This window comes from Amblyraja radiata, chromosome 33, assembly GCF_010909765.2.
Source record: "Amblyraja radiata isolate CabotCenter1 chromosome 33, sAmbRad1.1.pri, whole genome shotgun sequence".
NCBI lineage: Eukaryota > Metazoa > Chordata > Chondrichthyes > Rajiformes > Rajidae > Amblyraja > Amblyraja radiata.
The window spans coordinates 10,421,008-10,441,329 of record NC_045988.1 but is presented as its reverse complement, the minus strand read 5'-3'; the positions used below and the strand labels follow the sequence as shown (position 1 = coordinate 10,441,329).

Below are 20,322 nucleotides of genomic sequence, written 5' to 3'. Positions count from 1 at the left end.
TATTGATCACAACATGAAGGATCACAAGACGGGATCGTGCCTGAGTGGGGTGAAGTAACTGCTTTCTCTTTCTGTACTAGCTGAACATTCTGGTGGACACGGGTAGCAGCAACTTTGCGGTGGGTGCCGCGGCACATCCATTCCTGAAGAGATACTATCACCGCAGTCTGTAAGTACAAAACTCTTTGCCATTGCGATAAAATTGCATTGACCGTCAATAAAGCAGCACACTTCCACATCCTTGCCCCTCGTCCAAGACCAACAGCCTGATTCATGGCCAGTTAGAATTAGTGTGGGAAAGGGAAAAGACTGCAACAGAGAAGTCAGGGAAAGATGATGGAGTTGGTTGGTAGGCATTAAAACGTTTCCACATCCAAGAGCGAGAAAACGAAGAGAGCTTCCAACAACTCTTATATAGACAACTAGACTAAGTGGGACCCATTGGGTCCCATGTTCACACGGGAGGGCTGATCCCCCAACGCAATATTCCACCTCTCCACCAATTCCACCTCCCCACCAATTACTTCAACCCAAACAACCATTTGCAGTGCATTTTTACTTCAAACCAACCATATTTTCATTTTCAAACCATATTAAGGGCACTCACAGTTAAGTAGACATGTGTTCAGTGTTATTCAGAGCTCAGAGAGACGTGACCCTCTGAGTGAGGCACACTTCCTGGTTTTATAGTCCCTCCCCCTCCCTCCAGCAGGGGCAGCAGAGAAAATGGCTAATTCATTTAAATCATTAATATCTCTGATTTTTCATCGACGGGAAAAATCCTCTGGTCCCGGAAGGCGGAGGGGGGCTCTGAGCGAGGTGGCCAAAAATGACGGCCGTAGGTGGCGGCGTTCTCTCGGAAATCGCAGCACAGTGAGCCAAAAGCGGTCAAGATCAGACTTTTAGTAATATAGATAGAAGATAGGTGCAGGAGTAGCCATTCAGCCCTTCGAGCCAGCACCGCCATTCACTGTGATCATAGCTGATCATCCACATTCAGTACCCCGTTCCTGCCTTCTCACCATATACCCTGACTCTGCTATCTTTAAGAGCTCTATCTAACTCTCTCTTGAAAGCATCCAGAGAATTGGCCTCCACTGTGGAATTCTCTGAGGCAGAGAATTCCACAGATTCACAACTCTCTGGGTGAAAATGTTTTTCCTCATCCCCGTTCTAAATGGCTTGCCCCTTATTCTTAAACTGTAACTCTTAACATCCTTTCACCTTCAAGTATGCCAATGGTATAAACTCTTAATTGCCTTCACAGCTCGGGGGCAATTAGGGCTAGATAAATAATTGGCAAATAAATAAAATACTGCAGCTCCCAACCTGAGGAAGAAGAAAGGATGTTACTAAACAAGATATATAATTACTATAGAGTCATTGTAACCAAGATTTACCGGACTGGTTCCTAGGGTGGAAGTGTGTAAGAAGGAACTGCAAATGCCAGTTTATAGCAAAGATAGACACAAAATGCTGGAGTAACTCAGCGGGTCAGGCAGCATCTCAGGAGGAATGGAATAGGTGACGTTTCGGGTCAATGATTCGGAGTCTGAAGAAGGGTCTTGACCCGAAACATCACCTATTCCTTTTTTCCAGAGATGCTGCCTGATCCACTGAGTTACTCCAGCATTTTGTGTCTATTCTGGAATGGAAGGACTGTCATATAAGAGGAGACTGGGACAACTAGGGAAGTATTCACTATATATTAGCAGAATGAAGGGAGATGATTGCACTTGGAGAAGTGGGAATTTATCACGGGTGGTCATCATGGCTTTGTTAAGGGGGGATCCTGACTGACTAAATTATTAGGAAGTAAAAACAAGGCCTGCAGATGGAGTATTGCAGATTGCAGTCTGAAGAAGGGTCCCGACCTGCAACCTCACCTATCCCAAGTTCTCCGGGGATTCTGCCTGACCCGCTGAGTTTCTCCCAACATTTTGTGTCTTTCCTGACAAAAAAATCAGTCTATTTTGAGCAGGTAACTCAGTGTGAAAATAAAGGTTGTTACATAGGATTCAATAAAGCTTATGACAAGGTTCCATATGAGACCCCATGAGGTTCAAAATTGGTTTGATGCTAGGAAACAGAGGACGATAGTCAAGAGAAGCCTGTGACCTGTAATTTATCACAAGTTTTGAAGTTCAAATAGCTGCTCTTTGTTATGTTCAATCTGCTTGTGAATGATCAATAGTTGTGATGAATAAATTCATAGATTATAGCTGTTGTTGATAGTGAGGAGGGCGGACTTTGGCTGCAGAATGATATTGATCAGTTGGTCGGAAAGGAATGGCCAAGGACAATTAATCCTGACAAATGCGAGATGATGTGCTGTGCGCAGTCTAATGAGGCTACAATATACACCGTAGGAAGTATTGTATTTGCACACTGTGGATGGCTTGAATGGGGTAATCATGTATTGTCTTTCCGTTGGCTGGTCAGCATGCAACAAAAGTTTTTTCACTTTTCAATCCACAAATATCTGACCAAGTTGAAGAATGCCAACACTGGTACAGTCTGAAGAAGGGTTTCGGCCAGAAACGTTGCCTATTTCCTTCGCTCCATAGCTGCTGCCTCACCTGCTGAGTTTCTCCAGCATTTTTGTCTACCTTTGATTTTCTAGCATCTGCAGTTCCTTCTTAAACTACTGGTACATGGCTGATGTTTTCTGCCTAAGTTTAGCATTAAGACAGTGTTGAGAACAGTGTGGGCTCTACATGTTGCGATGTTAGGTTATTGTATTGAGGACTTGTGTTAAAACTGGTGCCACGTCCATTGGCAGAGGGGAGACATCTTGGTGACCTTGTTCGAGAATGAAGGAAGTTTAAAAAAAAGGATGGGATTTATATAGCGCCTTTCTAATACTCAAGGCGCTTTACATCGCATTATTCATTCACTCCTCAGTCACGCTCGGTGTTGGTAAGCTACTTCTGTAGCCACAGCTGCCCTGGGGCAGACTGACGGAAGCGTGGCTGCCAATCTGCGCCTATGGCCCCTCCGACCACCACCAATCACTCACACACATTCACACACAGGCAAAGGTGGGTGAAGTGTCTTGCCCAAGGACACAACGACAGTATGCACTCCAAGCGGGATTCGAACCGGCTACCTTCCGGTCGCCAGCCGAACACTTAGCCCATTGTGCCATCTGTCGTCCCATAAGTTTAGTGAATGCGACCAGAAGTGACCTGTTCAGGGTAAAGCATCTGGCCCAGCGACTTGATCAACTCTTCACACGAGTCTCAGGGGCTGTCGACCCACAGTCAGAGCTTGTCCCAATTGTTGGCATACTACTCTGAGCCAGAAGGTAGTGGGTTTGGTTCCCTAACTGAGGCATGAGCACAACAGTATCGGTGGACACTACGGTACATAATTTGCATCTTATCAAAAGCCTTCTGAAAATCAGATTCTTGATTAGTAAGGGTGTCAGGGCTTATGGGGCGAAGGCAGCAGAATGGGGTTGAGAGGGAAAGATAGATCAGCCATGGTTGAAAACCATGATCCATTTTCTCTCTCAGGTCAGTGTCAAATATCCAACTTGTTTCCTCCTCACTATCCAACAAGAAAAAAAGATACCAATGATGTGCTTGCTATCATTTTGTTATTAATGAGTTTATTTTGCATAAATTGTCTACTATGTTTCCTGTATTAAACTAATTACTATTTTTAAAATAAACACTTGTTTATGAGATACCAGAGGTTGTAAAATGTGATAATTAAGTGCGAGTCCCTACATTACATCGGCTGACACTCAGTCCTTCCCTGAGGAAGGGCGGCAGCAGTGGAAGCGCTGATTTTCCACCGCGCTCTATACTGAGAGCATCGTTTGCCTATTCAGGCAGGAAATTTACTGAAGGGACAGGCCGCATCTCTGGAAAGAAGGAATGGGTGACGTTTCGGGTCGAGACCCTTCTTCAGCGAAACATCACCCATTCCTTCTCTCCAGAGATGCTGCCTGTCCCGCTGAGTTACTCCAGCTTTTTGTGTCTATCTTCGGTTTAAACCAGCATCTGCAGTTCCTTCTTGCACAATTTTCTGAAGGCTCTGGCCAACATTCCCGATTCAGATAACATGACTAAAAGCAGTTGCTCATCTTCATTATCAGCATGTGAGGCCTTGTTGTTTATAAATCAAAACTCTGCAGAATTTCGATATCGGAATTGAGAGCAGAAAATGATGGAAACACTTAAAAGGTCAAGAAACCTCTGTGGAGAGGGAAATAAAACATTAATTGTTTCCTTTGCCACAGATGCTGGCGGACCTGAGGAATGTTTACAATATTTTCTGTTTTTCTTTGTATTATATGCAATTTGGGTGTGTGGCATTTTGCATATTGAAACTCACAGATAAAAGTATTGCATTGTCAGTGAAGTATTAGGGAAAGTAGTTGTCTACAACAGTCTGTTAGGTTAGACAAGCACACCTCTTCAACCCTCACCCTGAACACCGGCGTTCCACAGGGCTGTGTGCTGAGCCCCCTCCTCTACTCCCTCTTCACCTATGACTGCACACCTGTACATGGTACTAACACCATCATCAAGTATGCAGACGATACAACGGTGATTGGCCTCATCAGCAACAATGATGAGTCGGCCTACAGGGAGGAGGTCCAGCACTTAGCAGCATGGTGCGCTGACAACAACCTGGCCCTTAACTCCAAGAAGACCAAGGAGCTCATTGTAGACTTCAGGAAGTCCAGGGGCGGCACGCACACCCCCATCCACATTAACGGGACGGAGGTGGAACGTGTTTCTAGCTTCAGGTTCCTGGGTGTTAACATCTCCGATGACCTCTCTTGGACCCACAATACCTCAACTCTGATCAAGAAGGCTCACCAGCGTCTCTTCTTCCTGAGGAGATTGAAGAAGGTCCATCTGTCTCCTCAGATCCTGGTGAACTTCTACCGCTGCACCATCGAGAGCATCCTTACCAACTGTATCACAGTATGGTATGGCAACTGCTCTGTGTCCGACCGGAAGGCATTGCAGAGAATTGCCCAACGCATCACCGGTTCCTCGCTCCCCTCCATTGAGTCTGTCCAAAGCAAGCGTTGTCTGCGGAGGGCGCTCAGCATCGCCAAGGACTGCTCTCACCCCAACCATGGACTGTTTACCCTCCTACCATCCGGGAGGCGCTACAGGTCTCTCCGTTGCCGGACCAGCAGGTCCCGGAACAGCTTCTTCCCGGCGGATGTCACTCTACTCAACAACGTACCTCGGTGACTGCCAATCACCCCCCCCCCACCGGACACTCCTCCCACAGGAAAAACACTATGTCTGTATATATGCTAATGTAAATATTTATTCAAATCATATGCTATGTCGCTCTTCCAGGGAGATGCTAAATGCATTTTGTTGTCTCTGTACTGTACACGGACAATGACAATTAAAGTTGAATCTGAATCTGATCGTGCTCCAGAGCTAAGTACTCCCCTGCATTCCTCTAGACTCACTCACCTTGTTCCAGCAGAGAATTATGCATTTTGGATCAGACAGATTAAAAAGATTCTACGATTCTAGTGGAAACCGATGATACCAATTCTGCCATCAAAGAGTTACTAAACCCGTGAGAATTTTAAAACTCGCAATCTTTTTTTTCAGTTCCCTTCATTGCCAAGACTCTCTCCATCCCAGAAGCTCTAGTTTAAGCCTCTTAAATCAATTTATTCCAGCCCTGTGCATTGCTGATTTTAATCATTCCACCATTGGCAGTGATGTCTTAAGCTGCCCAGAAGCTAAACTGGAACTAGCTCTCTAAATCTCTCTTTCCCCCGAACTACCTCCACTCTCCTTTAAGACTCCTCGTGAATCTGGACATCTGCACAATATTGTCTTTTGTTCTGTATCAAAGTTTGCCTATTAATATTCCTGTCAGGAAACGTTGCAATGTTATTGGTAATATATAATGCAATCAGATCGATGCAGTTGTAAACTCATGGCAATGATTCATAAAATTGTGTCAAAGGGGATGGGGTGAGGACAGAATTTGACTGGGGAGGGAGACATGGGACCAATAGGGGTGTATACCACTCCAAACACTCGTTAAGCACACTGAGAAAAAGCATGCTTACACAATGTGTATCTTTAATGTGCCGCTCCGAAAGCCACGACTTTTAAATTCCTATACACCTGCCCCTCGACCTGCAATGGGGTTACCTTCCGATAAACCCATCGTAAACCAAAAATATCGCAAGTCAAAAACGCATTTAATACATTGCGATCACGTGACTGGATTGGATGTGTGGCTCGCTGCCGTTGCTGAGCGTTTGCCCAGCGTAAAGTCGGAATATCGCAAGTCGAAGCATCGTAAATCGGGGGGGCACCTGTACATGCTTCTGGGCTGGGCACTGCACACAAATAACCCACAGGAATATTTTCTCTCATTCTTGTTATTTTCCAATGCATAAGAACATGCCCCCCATCCCGAGGCAAAATGCCAAAAAGCTTCAAGCATCCACGAGGGCAAATCAATACCTTTGCAACTGGTAGAATCCAATTGGAGCTTGTAAAATGATAGCTGATGAGAGATGGGAAGGGGAAATGGTTGCCAGCTCTGCTAAACTCTGCTGCTCTTGTGGGACAACTGCGGGAAATGTGAGGTGGGATGGACATGGTGAGGCCGAGGGCCAGGTGCTGCGTTGCATGAGAATTTACCCACCCCCAGCTTTTGCTCAAAGGCACCAACAGGTGGACAGAGGAGACACAAGAGACTACAGATACTGGAATCTGGAGCAGAAAACAAACTGCTAGAGGGGTTCAACAGGTCAGGCAGCCTCTGTGGAGACAGAGTCAGTTGACGTTATGGGTTGGACATCAGGACTGAGAGTGGAAAGGCAAGATGGCCAGCGTAAAGAGCAGAAGGGGTTGGGATACGTGGGTGATGGGTTGACTGTGGTGGGTAAAGGATGAAGGGCAGCTTTTCTTCATTGCATTGGAAACAACACAGAGGAGTCTTTAGCGCCTCCCTTGGGTGCACTGGCTTCTGTTGGATCATCCCTGTGTTGGAACACCGAAGAATTCAGGCACAAGACTGAGGTATTGATGGGCAGATGAAGAGATAATCCTATGAACAAAGAGTAAGCAGTAAATGGGCTGTTACCCTTTGAAGTTTAGAATGGTATTTTTGAGATGTGTCTGATCTCTAAGTTACCTCGACAAGGTTTCTGTTGAGATGAAAGTGGGATTCTAGAAGCAGGGAGCATACCCTCAGGACATGACCCACAAGAATGAGATGGAAGGGTGTAGGGACTGGAGGTGGGGGATTGTTGCCGACTGGTGACGTCTCTGCTCCCAACTTGCCTACGAGCATCTAACATAATCAAGGGCCCCTCATCACCCGGTCATTTGAACTTCTTCCTTCTCCCGTCAGACAGAAGATACAAACACTGAACGCAGGTACCACTAGATTCAGGAACTGCTTCAACCTCGCTGTTGGCTATTGAACCCCTCTGAAGCGAAGGATTTAGTCCCGATCTCCCAACCCTCCTCACTATGGTCCTTGTACTTATTATATCTTCACTTTCTCCGCAGCTGTATCACTGTATTCTGCAGTTTCCTCTTTGTGCCATAGGTTGTACTTAAGTAAGGTCTGATTGTGCTCCTGGACAGCATGATTTGTCGGGATGCCATGCAAAACAAGGTTTTACACTGTATCCTGGTAACATGACAATAGGAAGCCTGTAGTAATCGCTATAAAAATATTGTTGATGCTGCTTTTATGATGGATGGCGTTCAGCAACCTGCATCTGCAGCTCTGCTGGGACTTGGAGTAAATTCTTCTGACAAGGCCGTGAATCTGAGATTCTCTAACCCAGTGGGTAGCGGAGCGAATGTGTAGGAAGGAACTGCAGATGCTGGTTTAAACCAAAGATAGACACAAAAAGCTGGAGTAACTCAGCGGGACAGGCAGCATTTCTTGAAAGAAGGAATGGGTGACATTTTGGGTCGAGACCCTTCTTCAATCTGAAGACAGAAGGATCCAAAGAAGGGCCTCGACCCGAAACCATTCCTTCTCTCCAGAGATGCTGCTTGTCCCGCTGAGTTACTCCAGCTTTTTATGTCTACCTATGGGTAGTGGATTGAAGCTGGGTTTGAAACTACAGATAACACCAAAGTGAATCGAGAATTATGGGGATCAGCAAAAAAATGTAGCTGGGAGCCAAAGAATATTCATTCATCCATTCATTCATTCATCATCGTTGAAAACATTAGCGACGCAGTGGAGCTGGTTTCCAAAGGGAACGGTGACGGACGCACTACACATGTGTCCGCCAGTTCCTGCGCACTTCCGCCGCTGGAAGTATAGGATTTTGGTGTGTCTGCTTTATCATCATTTCGTACAATGCTATGTACGACAGTGATCGCAACTTCTACTGAAGTGTGGATGGCCGTTGGCTCGCTAGGAGCTCATCCGCCCTTTGACAGGTCTTGTTTTGGGTTCTTCTGGGGGTCCACAGCCCCCTCCTCACCTGGCAAACCAGGTGGGGGAGACGGTTTTATCGCCGACTATCCGACCATGGAGCAGGTAGCACGGGATTACATGGTACCCATAGCAGGGGGAACTACCCCATCCTGACCTGAATAGCCACATCTTATTGAATGGCAAAGTGTGCTTGAAAGACAGTATGGACTTTTTCTTGTATCTTGTGTTTCAACACAGGCACAATAAGCCGGCAACACAAGACTGGAGAAAAGCACCGATTGTTCTTTCACTTTGCTGCCCTGTTCCAGTTAATTCTCTTACTACAACAGTCAGCTTTAGTTGTTCTCAAGTACAATTGCCAGGAAGACCTTGAACCTGTGTCGGCCGTGAGCTTGTTCTGGTTTTCATTCGCCCTCCCATGCTGAGACGCTTTTTGCTTCTGTCACGCTTCCTGCTGTGTTCAGTGCTTGGACCATTCTTTGTCAGGGAAAATTTCTCACTGCTTTAGCCACCAGGAAAGATTGGGAATGGAATTCCTTGCTTGAGAGAGCGGTGCTAAAATTCTAGCAAGTGCGGGTAAGCTTGAGAAGCTATCATAGTACCATAATCACGCATTTCACAGCATCAAACCTTGCATTCATAACCTAGCCACGCAGAGAAAGATTCTCCAATATCAATGCACAGTACAGCAAATGGGTTGTACAACAGTTCCACAGACCACGTTTGACAGCCTCGCTGTTGAGACCATTAGCACAGACCCAGTGTAATGCTGCAGATCAATTCTATTTCTGAAATATAAATTATTTCTGTTGCACAACAAAAGCAGGCATATTATTTTTAAATCAAGCCATCAGGCTTGTTCCTTGCTAATGAACCTCTTGAGAGCCTTACCAATTAATAGTGCAAGCTGCGAGAGAAATTAGACCTTAGTAATTAAACAGCAGGTTATTAAAACCAGTGGACCTCAGCTTGAATACGAGTTTTGTTCATTTGGAATATAATGCTGCAATTTCATGCAGGGACCAAGTTTGTTCTCCCTTAATGACAAGGATGCCTGCCGCAGGTTCATTCTCTAGGCTGCGTGGTGATAGTTGTGATTCAGCTTCTGTATTAGACTTCCAAAGCACTGAATGTGGAGAATGCAAAGCTCAGCTAGTAGAGCAGTTGTCTCACAGCACCAGAGACCCAGATACAATCCTGACCTCGGATGCTAACTGTGTGGAGTTTACACGTTCTCCCTGTGACTGTGTAAGTTTCCTCCAGCTGCTCCTGGATCCTCCCACATTCCAAATATGCATGGGTTTGTAGATTAATTGGCCTCTGTAAATTGCCCCTAGCGTGTAGGGAGTGGATGAGCAAGTGGAATAACATGGAACTAGTGTGAACGGGTGATTGATGTTCAACGTGGACTTGGTACGCCAGGAGCTTGTTTCTAATTTGTTTTTTAAAATCCTGGCATTCAGCTCACAATTCTGAAATTTGCACTCCCTGGCTGTTTAGTCAGGGTTTTTATCGTTAATTGCACTGGAAAGTTAGACTTGGAAATATGTCACCATTCCTTCATCATCATGGGTTAAGTCCCCTCACGATGACTGCAATGGTTCATAAAGATGGCTCACCAACATTTCTCCAGTGCAATTAAAGATGGCATTAGAACTGGCCTTTCCAGTGTTATTACCACAATAATAAATAAAAGGAAAATATGATAACCTTCATAAATTACAACACAATTAAAAGATAGTTCAGGCACATCTTAGATAGTGGAAGTGTTCTGGCAGAGGAGACGGGGAAAATTATTTCTGGATGGGGGAAGATGACTGTTTGATCATTTAATTAGCTTGAACCCCAGAAAGGAAAGAACTAATAGATTTCTGTCACTTGCCAAACTTGTTGTCTCTTTATTATCTTGTCACTTTGTTACTTGGGCATGCAGCAGAATACCTTGAATTGACATGGCGTTCAGTGGAATGGGATGTGGGAGGAGCAGAAAATTTGAAGTGTTAGATTCCTAATAATAACAAAACACAAAGTGCCGGGGGAAGTCAGCGGGTCAGACAGCAACTGCGGATGGATTGGGCAGATGGCATTTTGGGTCAGGATCCTTCACGATGCTGTCTGGCCACAGAGTTCCTCCAGCACTTTGGGGTTTTTTTGTTGTTCAAAGTTCCAGCATCTGCAGTTGTGTGTCTCTCTTCCTAATGACAACACTGTGTCAGCCATTTAAGTGGAGGGAGGGTGAGATTTATATCTGTGCTTATTGCAAGAAAACTATCACACAGCAAAGAAAGTATGGTCAAGGAAAGAGCGTTCACGTCGCGGCCCTATTTTCACCAATCTTTCCACCACCAGCACAAGAAGCACAAGACTGACACCATTGTATGCAGATGCAGAGAAGCATGTTCAGCTCTGGCTGAACAACTTCTGATCTTGTGTGTGGACTCGATAAGAAGAAGAAGCAAAGAAAGTAAATTTACTCAAAAATAAGTCTGCCTGAAGAAAACGGAACATGACTACGTGTTATGTGAGCAAGGCAGTCTCCCAGGGAAAATAAAAGCAAGATATTCTCTCTGGGGAAAATATGGTAAATGGAAGATGATGACGTATAAAGAATGTGCATGGATAGGCTAGGTTAGATCTGGAGAAATATGTGCCGAACACAGGCAGGTGTGACTAGTGTAGATGGGGCATGTTGGACGCATGGGCAAGTTGGGCCGAAGGGCCTGTTTCCACTCAGTATTACTCTATGACTCTCTTTGAAAGCCAATCTTGGTCATAGGTCAAAAGGCTAGATTGGCTGGGAACGTACCCATTTACCTCCACTCCGGCTGCAAATATTATCATTTCTCTGTCAGGAAAATTGCCTGGCCTGGAGTCTGTCCCTTTTAAGGGACGAGAGAAGTTAAGCAGCGAATGGCTTATGATTGCTAACCTTATGAGGCCACCCCTGCAGTTGAACTGAGGGATGGCATCATGGCTGAATTCCAATGTTTGTTTTCACATTGCTTGAACATTCATTGGAACCAAGAGTGACATTGCAGACTGAGCTTCCACATCACAGAAAAATAACAATGCAACAAAAATCTTGGCACCAACATTATTTTTCTACAAAGTTTCCAGGCAACATGCATCAAAACCGCCTAGAAACCCGACAGCTAGAATAAGTGCGTAAGATACCTTACAGTACAAGAGGTGTTGCCACATGCAGAGGGACCCTGCTATGTTTACATCATCAGATGTACACAGAAAATCTTTTTGGCTCTATTAAATTTTATGTTGGTGGATAATATTTACTGGACTCAGACTGTCTTCTTGGGTTTGAGGCAGCAGAAGTCTGCAGCAGGGTGATGCCATCCGGTTCGACATCCGTAGGTGCCCGCCCTAAAGAGGGCGCACGTTCCGGGTTGGCGCCGAGCTGCGGCGCTGCTACTGTCTCTGTTTGTTGTCGTTCGCCTGATTGAGGCCTCACCACGGAGAGGTCGACAACATGAGCCCCAACACAGACTGTCAAGTCAAGTATCTACAATCTCCACAGCAAAAGAGTGGTCTACTGAGGTTCATTTGGAAGGACTCTTGCCTTTGAATGAGGATATGACATGTTGACGTTTCATTCCATGGCACCGCACTGTAGCCTAGTGTGATACTGAAGGAGTTTAGCACTGATATAAAGCCTGAGAGACACAGAGCTGTACAGTACAGAAGCACCCCCTTTGGCCAAACGTCTATGCTAACTAACTGAGCTAGTCCCACGTGCCTGCACATTACCCCAACGCTCCAACATCGCACTTGTACCTGCCTCTACCACTTCCCCTAGCAGCTCGATCTATGTATGTACTACTCTCTGTATAAAAATGTTGACCCTCCACCTCTCACCTTAAACCTATACTCTCTAGTTTCAGACATCCACAGCGTCGCGATATAGATTGTGGATGGTCACCTTATTTATGCCCCGTGTGATTTTGTACAGTCACTGGGATTATGTCTGGAGCTTGTAAACAGAGGTTCTCCTTATTGACGAGTGAATGTTTGATCGAACGAGTTCGGAAGAGTTTTCCTGGACTCTTGGTCAATGTTTATCCTTCAATCAGCACTTGTGAACAGATTATGTGATATTTGTGAGATCTTGTAATAAAAAGGAACTGCAGTCGCTGGTGTATACCAAAGATAGACACAAAATGCTGGTGTAACTCAGCAGGTCGGGCAGCATCTCTGGAGAAAATGGATAGTTGATGATCGGTACATTGTCCCAAACCGAAACAGCATCTATCCATTTTCTCCAGAGATGCTGCCTGGCCCACTGAGTTACTCCAGCATTTTGTAGCTACATTCGTGGGATCGTGTTGTGCGAAAAAATAAATGTCCAGATTTTGTACGTACAACAATGATTATATGTTAAAAATAACTCATTTGTTGTAATGTGCCCCAGGGAGACTTGAGATGATGAGAGGAGCTGAAAATAAATCCACATTTTTAAAAAAAACGTGTCATATACACATAAAGTTATTGCAAATACAATCCGTTTCAGAAGTGGCATAATTATAGATATAGTGTTAACATTAAACAAAAACTATTGTTGTTTTAAAGATGATTGGCTACAGGATCATTAAGTTTAATCAGGTGCAAAAATATCAGCTCTAGCATGATGGATAATTCAGCCTTCATGTTATAGATGGGACCAGACGCAGGCAGAAACATAATGAATTCAGTGTATTAGTAATGATATCACATGCTTCCTTACTGTATTTTAATGTGGAATGGGGCACCAGACTCCTCTGGTTTGGGTTGGTTAAATGGGGCATTGTTTGTTAGGACTGCCTTATTAGCGTTTGTTTCCATTTTCAGAGCAGCATGAAATCGAGAAGGACTTGGACCTAAGCAGCATCTTTCATACCCTCAGGTTATCACTTGATGAGCAGTTGTAATGTAGGAGATATGGCAGATAATTAGCATTCAGCAAGATGCCATAGCAACCAGGAGATACTGACCAGACAATCTGCTTTAGTGATGTTGGACTGCGGGATTGACGTCCTGCATTTCCTCCAAATTGGATCTTTTACATCTATCTATGAGTGAAGGAAAGTGCCCCTCCTCAACATCTCGCCCAATAGATGGCTCACTCCAATAGTGCGCCCTTTGTAGTGCGAAAATATGTTTAGAAAATGTCCGCCACTTGGGTGCTGAGCATTTGTCCGTTGCCTCGGGTCCAGTCCAGAACCCCCAACCCTGATCGTTCTGAATGCGGTCTGAAGAAGGGTTCTGACCCGAAACGTCACCCATCATTTTTGTTCAGAGATGCTGCCTAATGACCCTGTCCCACGGGACGGGTTCATTCCAAGAGCTCTCCCGAGTTTGCCCTGATTCGAACTCAGAGATTGACGGTAATGGCCGCTCGTCAGTACTCGGGGCTCTCGTGGACATTTTTCAACATGTACGTACCGACGTACCCGCTAAGTTCATTCTCCGTGCTTACCGCGAGTTTGATTTTTTTTTAAACTCGGGAGAGCTCTTGGAATGAACCCGTCCCGTGGGACAGGGCCATAACCCACAGAGTTACTCCAGTGCTTTGTGCCTATCTTCGGCATAAATCAGTATCTGCAGTTCCATCCTACACAGCCAGATTGGTAGTTGAGGTAATATTGAGGTAATGCTTGCCTTGTCAGTGAGACCACGACTATTCACAATCGAGGCTATCCAACATGTAGAAATACAGTAGAACACAAAGTGCTGGTGTAACTCAGAAAGTCAGACAGCATCTGTGGAGGGAATGGATAGACAATGTTTCGGGTTGGGGCCCTAAAGACTAAAGAAGGGTCCCACCCCTAAATGTGACTTATCCATTCCCTCTACAGATGCTGCCTGACCCGCTGAGTTACTTCGGCACTTAGTGTCTTGCTCCAAGATTCCAGCATTGGCAAAATGACATCCTGGATCTCCTCCATGGCCAGAGCGAGCAACACCGGAAATTGGAGGAACAGCCCCTCATATTCCGCTTGGGGATTCTGCATCCTGGGAATTCAATTAACATTGAATTCTCCCAATTTTGTTAGCCCTTGCTGTCTCCTCTCCTTCCTATCTCTCCCTCAGCCCTCGGGCTCCTCCTCCTCCTTTTTCCTTTCTTCTCCCCACCACCCCCAACCCCCCATCAGTCTGAAGAAGGGTTTTGGCCCGAAACGTTGCCTATTTCCTTCGTTCCATAGATGCTGCTGCACCCGCTGAGTTTCTCCAGCATTTTTGTGTACCTTCCAGCATTGGCAGTTCCTTGTGTCTCCACATTGAACTATGGGCCAATTTTCACCTATCTCAGAAAGTGGAGAATCAATGTTGCTCTCTTCCCAATATCATAGTGTAAAACTATAGTGGAGACGACTTTAGTAATGTGCAAGACCGGTACGGCACCCAATTGCAGCAGGAGGGACCGAGTTGTGGTCCTGCAAGTCTTTCTACCCCTGTCCTGCTATCACCTTTCTTTGATCATGCCCGCCAATGGAAGCCCCCTGGACTTTGACAAAGGCCATGAGAAGAAGATCCACTCTCATTAGTTTCCTAACAAGTGAATGGTTTAAACGATCTTGCCAGTATCTTAGCCACAGAGAAAGCTGGTCATTTAGAAAACAGCAAGTGGAAAATAGGGCTCTTAACGGATTGTCTGCAAGAAATAACGAGCATCTGAGGAACAGTAGAATCTGCAGTGAGAACAAAATACTCATTATACTTAGTTAATTGCATGAATTAATGAGCTTGACCTGCGAATGCACTTTGGAATCAGTCGTTAGAGCTTAAAGCAGAACTTCTGTGAAGAATGACTTAGGAGACAATTGGAAAAAATGTGATCAGCAAGAAGAGATTATGTAAATATGATAAATACCTAGCATTCTTTCTTCATATTTTCTGGGAATTGATCTGATATTATGTAAAATATTTTGGGAATTGTTCGGAATACTGCTTTGCTATTGCTGAGGAAAGAATGCTTCAAAGGATAGATTCCAAACTATTTGATTGTCTGCTTTGGAAATCATTTATTTAAATGTCACACTCTTAGTTCTGCACCAGCCCCTCCACATAATATCCCTCCCTTCCTCCCTCATAAAGAGTAGCTTATATCTTCTTTAGGCTAATGGGGATGTTTTGCTTCCGTTTTGGTTCTGTGAGTTCGCGGTTAAGACCAAGGTAGGAACCGCAGACTCTTCCATGGATGGGGAATATGATCATCGGTGATCTACCCCAGACAATAACTCCTCCTCTGTGCCAGATCTTCACTGATCTCAATCTCCTCATGATTGCAAAATGTGTCTACCTCTCGCTGGGAAACAGCCAGAATCTCCCTTCACAGTTTTGACATTGCTCTTTGTGCCAATTAAAAGATCCATGTCAGGAACTTTTGGGGAATGGGGATAATGACTTAAAGGAGTGGGAGAAAAAGACCCTCTATTGATCATCATTTAAATTTGGGTTCCCCTATTTCAAGCACATTCGTTCGAGAGTCGAGAGCAAGGAAACTTGAAACTGATCATCAAGCCATTCTGGATTGGATTTGGCTAAAGACAAATTTGGAATTTTCCCTCCCAAACTGGCGACAATGGGTAGAGTTGAAATTTTAAAGATGGAGATTGAAGTTTTTGTTCAGTAAGATTATTAAGGACTAAGGAGTCATGGAGTTGTATAGTTTGGAAACAAGCACTTTGGCCCAACTTGCCTACGCCGATCAACCATTCAGGCAATAAAACTAATTTGATGTGTAACTTGGTCAGGGTGTTACTGAATGGGAGAAGGGTTTGTGGGGCTGAATTATTTGCTCCACTTGTTAAGGAAAACACAGGATTTAAAGGAGATTAAATGATTTGACAAATTAAAAATTAAATTATGCTATTTAGATAATAATTCAAAGATGGCAATAGCATGAAACTTTATTGCCACTTTTTGAGTGAAGATCTTTCGGGGGTACTTTGGAAAGAAAGTTAATAGTATATCATTTACACTAATGATTGCAGCATATAAATTCAATGTAATAAGATGATAAATAATTTTGGGAAATAATTGCGCTCTTGATAGTTTCCCTTGTTTTCCATCAGTCGGCATACTTTCAGAGTTTGAGCTCATGGATTGACTTTGGCCATGATATCAAAAACATAAATAATTAGGAGCTGTTGTCTCTTCTCCAGCATTCACCAAGATAATAACTGAGCTTCTTCCTCAGCTCCAATTTCCTGTTTTATCACGCCATTTTATTCCTTTACTATCTAGATACGTATTAGAATAAGCTCAATAACCGAGTGTCTCCAATTCTCAAGAGTGAAGAATTGTCTCCAGATCTTAGAGCTGTGATTGTCCCTTACTCTGAGACATGAGCTCTGAATATAGATTTCTCAACCAGGGAAACCTCCTATACCAGGAGCACCACCTAGTATTCACCTTCTCAACCAGGAAACCTTACTTGCATTCACCCTGTGGTCTTGCAAGAATTGTATCTCAATGGATAGCTCTCCCCCCTTCTGAACTCTAGAGAAAATGGTCTCAATTATTCTTCAACCTGCCATCTCGGGAAGCAATCTGGTGAATCTTTGTTGTATTCCCTAAAAGTATATTTCTTTTTATGTTAGGAGATCAAAAATGTAGACGGTATTCCTAGTGGAATCTCAACAAGGCCATACCTAACTCATTTGCCTCCACAGCTGTTTGCTGCACCCACATGTCAGCTTTGAGTTACTTGTGTACAAGGACACCCAGGTCCCTTTGAACATGAACAATTCTCAACTTCTCACAATTTAAAGAATACTCTGCTCTTCAGTTTTATGTACCAAAATGGATGACCATTCACTTTACACATTATATTCTATCTGCCTTTCATTCGCCCTCTCATTCTGCTTGTGTATATCTTCGCATTCTCTTCCCTTTTCACAGTCCCACCTAGTTCTGCAGTAGCTCTTAATTTGGAAATTTAACATTAAGTTGCCTCATTGCCAAACCATTGATGTAGGTTGTGGATAACTGGGGCCCAAGCAGTGAACCTTACAATACCCCACTGGCTACACCTGACCAGCTGGAAAAAGACATGTTTATTCCCACTTCCTGCTTTTTATCTGGGAGCTAATGCTCAAATATGTCTGTTAGTTAACCCCCATATAGATTGTGGTATTTCCCTCCAGCTCCTCCCCTTCTTTTGCAGTCCCTCAGAATTGGGGATGAGTTGCTTCCACTTGGCATCTGAGGTGGTTGATTCGACCAACATGGGCACTGCGGGCTCTTCCACTAAATGGGCAGTTAATACCTATTGAGACATTGTGGGCGTTGTTATGTCTCATCAAGGAGGCATTGTGCACACCCATGAACCTTCTCCTCTTCTCCTCTGCCCTACTATTAATGTTACACGAGTAGGTTAGAAGTTATCTTTTCTCTCTTTCGTTCATTTCTAAAATATTGGGATCAGCTTTGCTATTTTCCCATCTGCAGGAACCATTCCAAAATCTATTGTCTATTGAAAGAGAAAAGGTTTGATTTTAAAGCGAGTGGTCCAGGAATTCCTAATACATGAAATATTTACCAACATTTATCTCTGCTTCCATGGTCAATCACCTCATTTGGGTTTCCTTGGATTTACATCAACTACAAATGTCATGACTCAGCAGTAGTGCTGCTCCTTGTCCATTCATTGTTCTCTGAGTTCTTGTTCAGATTAAGACAACCGGGAGGTCTCACAGCCTACACATCATGTATTGGGTTCGATTAGATTGGTTTCATTTCACGTATACCAGAGGGCAGTGAAATTCCTTGTTTGCATGTAGCTCATCGAGCAAGCAGTATGTATTGTAATGATAGATGGGTACCACAATAATTACAGTGACAAATGCAAAATAGTAATAACATCTTCCTGCAAAGATTGTAATGCGATCTGATGTAGAAAAAAAAGACTGAAGTGGAACAATGGAATAATGGGATGAGCTAATTGAGTGGTGGGCAAGACTGCACATTCACAAAATTACTACGGAGAGGTCAGGGGAAAGACGTAGTGGACCTATCGACGCAAGGCTTTCATCTGCACCCTGAAGCATGGGCTGCCTGGTGTACTTTCACTTGATTAAGATGTAAGACTTGCTCAGGGGAGACATGTAAGGAAGTAGAATGCTTTGTCATTTTACAAGACCCATTTATATCCTTGATGCCTGACATCTGTGTATTGAAATATTGAAATGCTTTGAAGTTTATTACCTTGCTATGCCTAGATTTCTGATTGAACTTGCTGCTACTGTACATAAATCGCAGTTTCATTTTAATATTGTGAGTTAATGTGTTTTATATGCTTGGAGTTCTGTTTAGAACAAAAATATTAAGAGCAGAGAATTCTTCAATGCATTAGCACTGCAATATTGAAAATAATGGATATTATATTTCACTGACCATTTGAACATTTACGCAATGCAGTGTGCTTAATAGTGAAGTGCCTCACTTCATTGGTTAACATCTTTAACGAGAGAGATTTGCCATTAGAAGCCTATTTTGATTTCTTCTTCTGTGGCATTCCCTTGGGATCAAGGATGAAGCTTGCATTCCTGTTTTGTGCGCTCTGGTATGACTGATGAGGCCAAAAAGGGAACTGCAATCTCTGCCACAGATGGGGCAGGATATGGCCGATGGGATGGACATGTGGGCAGTGTGAGGAGGTCCACTGCTTTCACTGTTTATCTAGACATTCAATAATGACGTGCTAATGCGGAGGCTAGTGGGCTTGCAAGTTGAGGACCAAGAGAACTATATCTGCCTGATCTTTGGAGAGGCGGTGCGAGGGCTGACATGAGGGAAATGGAGGAAATGCATGTAAGTTTTCCATCCCCTATGGCAGCGGGCAACTCGACTTTCCCCAAAGAAGGAGCAAAATTCATAAGATCCGGAGCAGAAAGCCTCATCTTGAGAATAGAAATTTTGGAGATGGAGAAAATTAGGGAAAGGAATGACGTCCATACAGGAAACAGTAGATGAGATCTGGGAGAGGACATTGATATTGATAATTTTCTCCTTCCATTGAATTTGGAGGATTTTACAGATATGGTGTAGGTGGTATTTTTCCAGTACCTACTGTAGGTAGGAGGTCCAGAGCTCAATATGTAGGAGGGCAGAAATTATCGTGGCCTGGAAGACCGTGAGTTTCATGCGAAGCTTCGGGTCTTCACCATGGAGCTTTATTGATGAGGTCCGTGTGGGCAGGTTGGTAGAACACCTTTGCCTTGCAGTGGTTTGGGTAACATCCATTTTCTTGCCTGCTTAAGTGAAAGACTCCATGATGGATTGGAACTTGGCCTTCAAGCATGAGGACATGCGTCATCTCACTGTCGCAGTTCGGTGACTGTCAGGGTGATGCTGGTTCTGGAATGCAGTCGCGGTAGATTGCACCGTTCCCATTATTTCTGAGGATTAACTCGGTCTCGGGTGATGTTTGTTGGAGGGGACGTGCAATATTGGGGTGAGGATTGAAAAATGCTTTGTGTCAATGATACATGAAGTTTGAAAAATGTTCGACATCACCCACAAAATGATGGATTGAAAGATTTAAGCGAGGTTGAGCGGGTCTGTGTACGGTGCCTGGTGCTGTTTCCTGCATTCTTGTTGGGCTTATGATGAGCATCATCTCCACTTTGCATCTAGATAGACAGCAGAAGAATGTCGCACTGAAACCTTGATGTCTTTCTTTTTAGTTCTGGCAACCAGTTTTTTTGTTGGCTATTTTTCCAGTGATTTAATATAACGTGGATTCATGCTGGGTAGGATATTGTCAACAGTGACTGAAGTGGCGATCTCATTGCAAATCGCCACACTTTAGTGAATGCGTAGCTTGAGAAGAGGAAGCAAAAGTGACGGTTAGAACTGGCACGAATGTAGCGGCAGTCACGGGTTGACGATGTGTGTGATGCGGCT

General features: G+C 44.2%; 1 protein-coding gene across 1 annotated transcript in view; it reads left to right on the top strand.

The window, feature by feature from the left end:
- bace1 (beta-secretase 1) overlaps positions 1–20,322 on the top strand; it is a 113,984-nt gene that overhangs the window by 29,726 nt on the left and 63,936 nt on the right. The window contains exon 2 of the mRNA XM_033049723.1: positions 81–169. Coding sequence (XP_032905614.1) covers positions 81–169 — 89 coding nt within the window. The remainder of the gene's footprint in view (positions 1–80; positions 170–20,322) is intronic.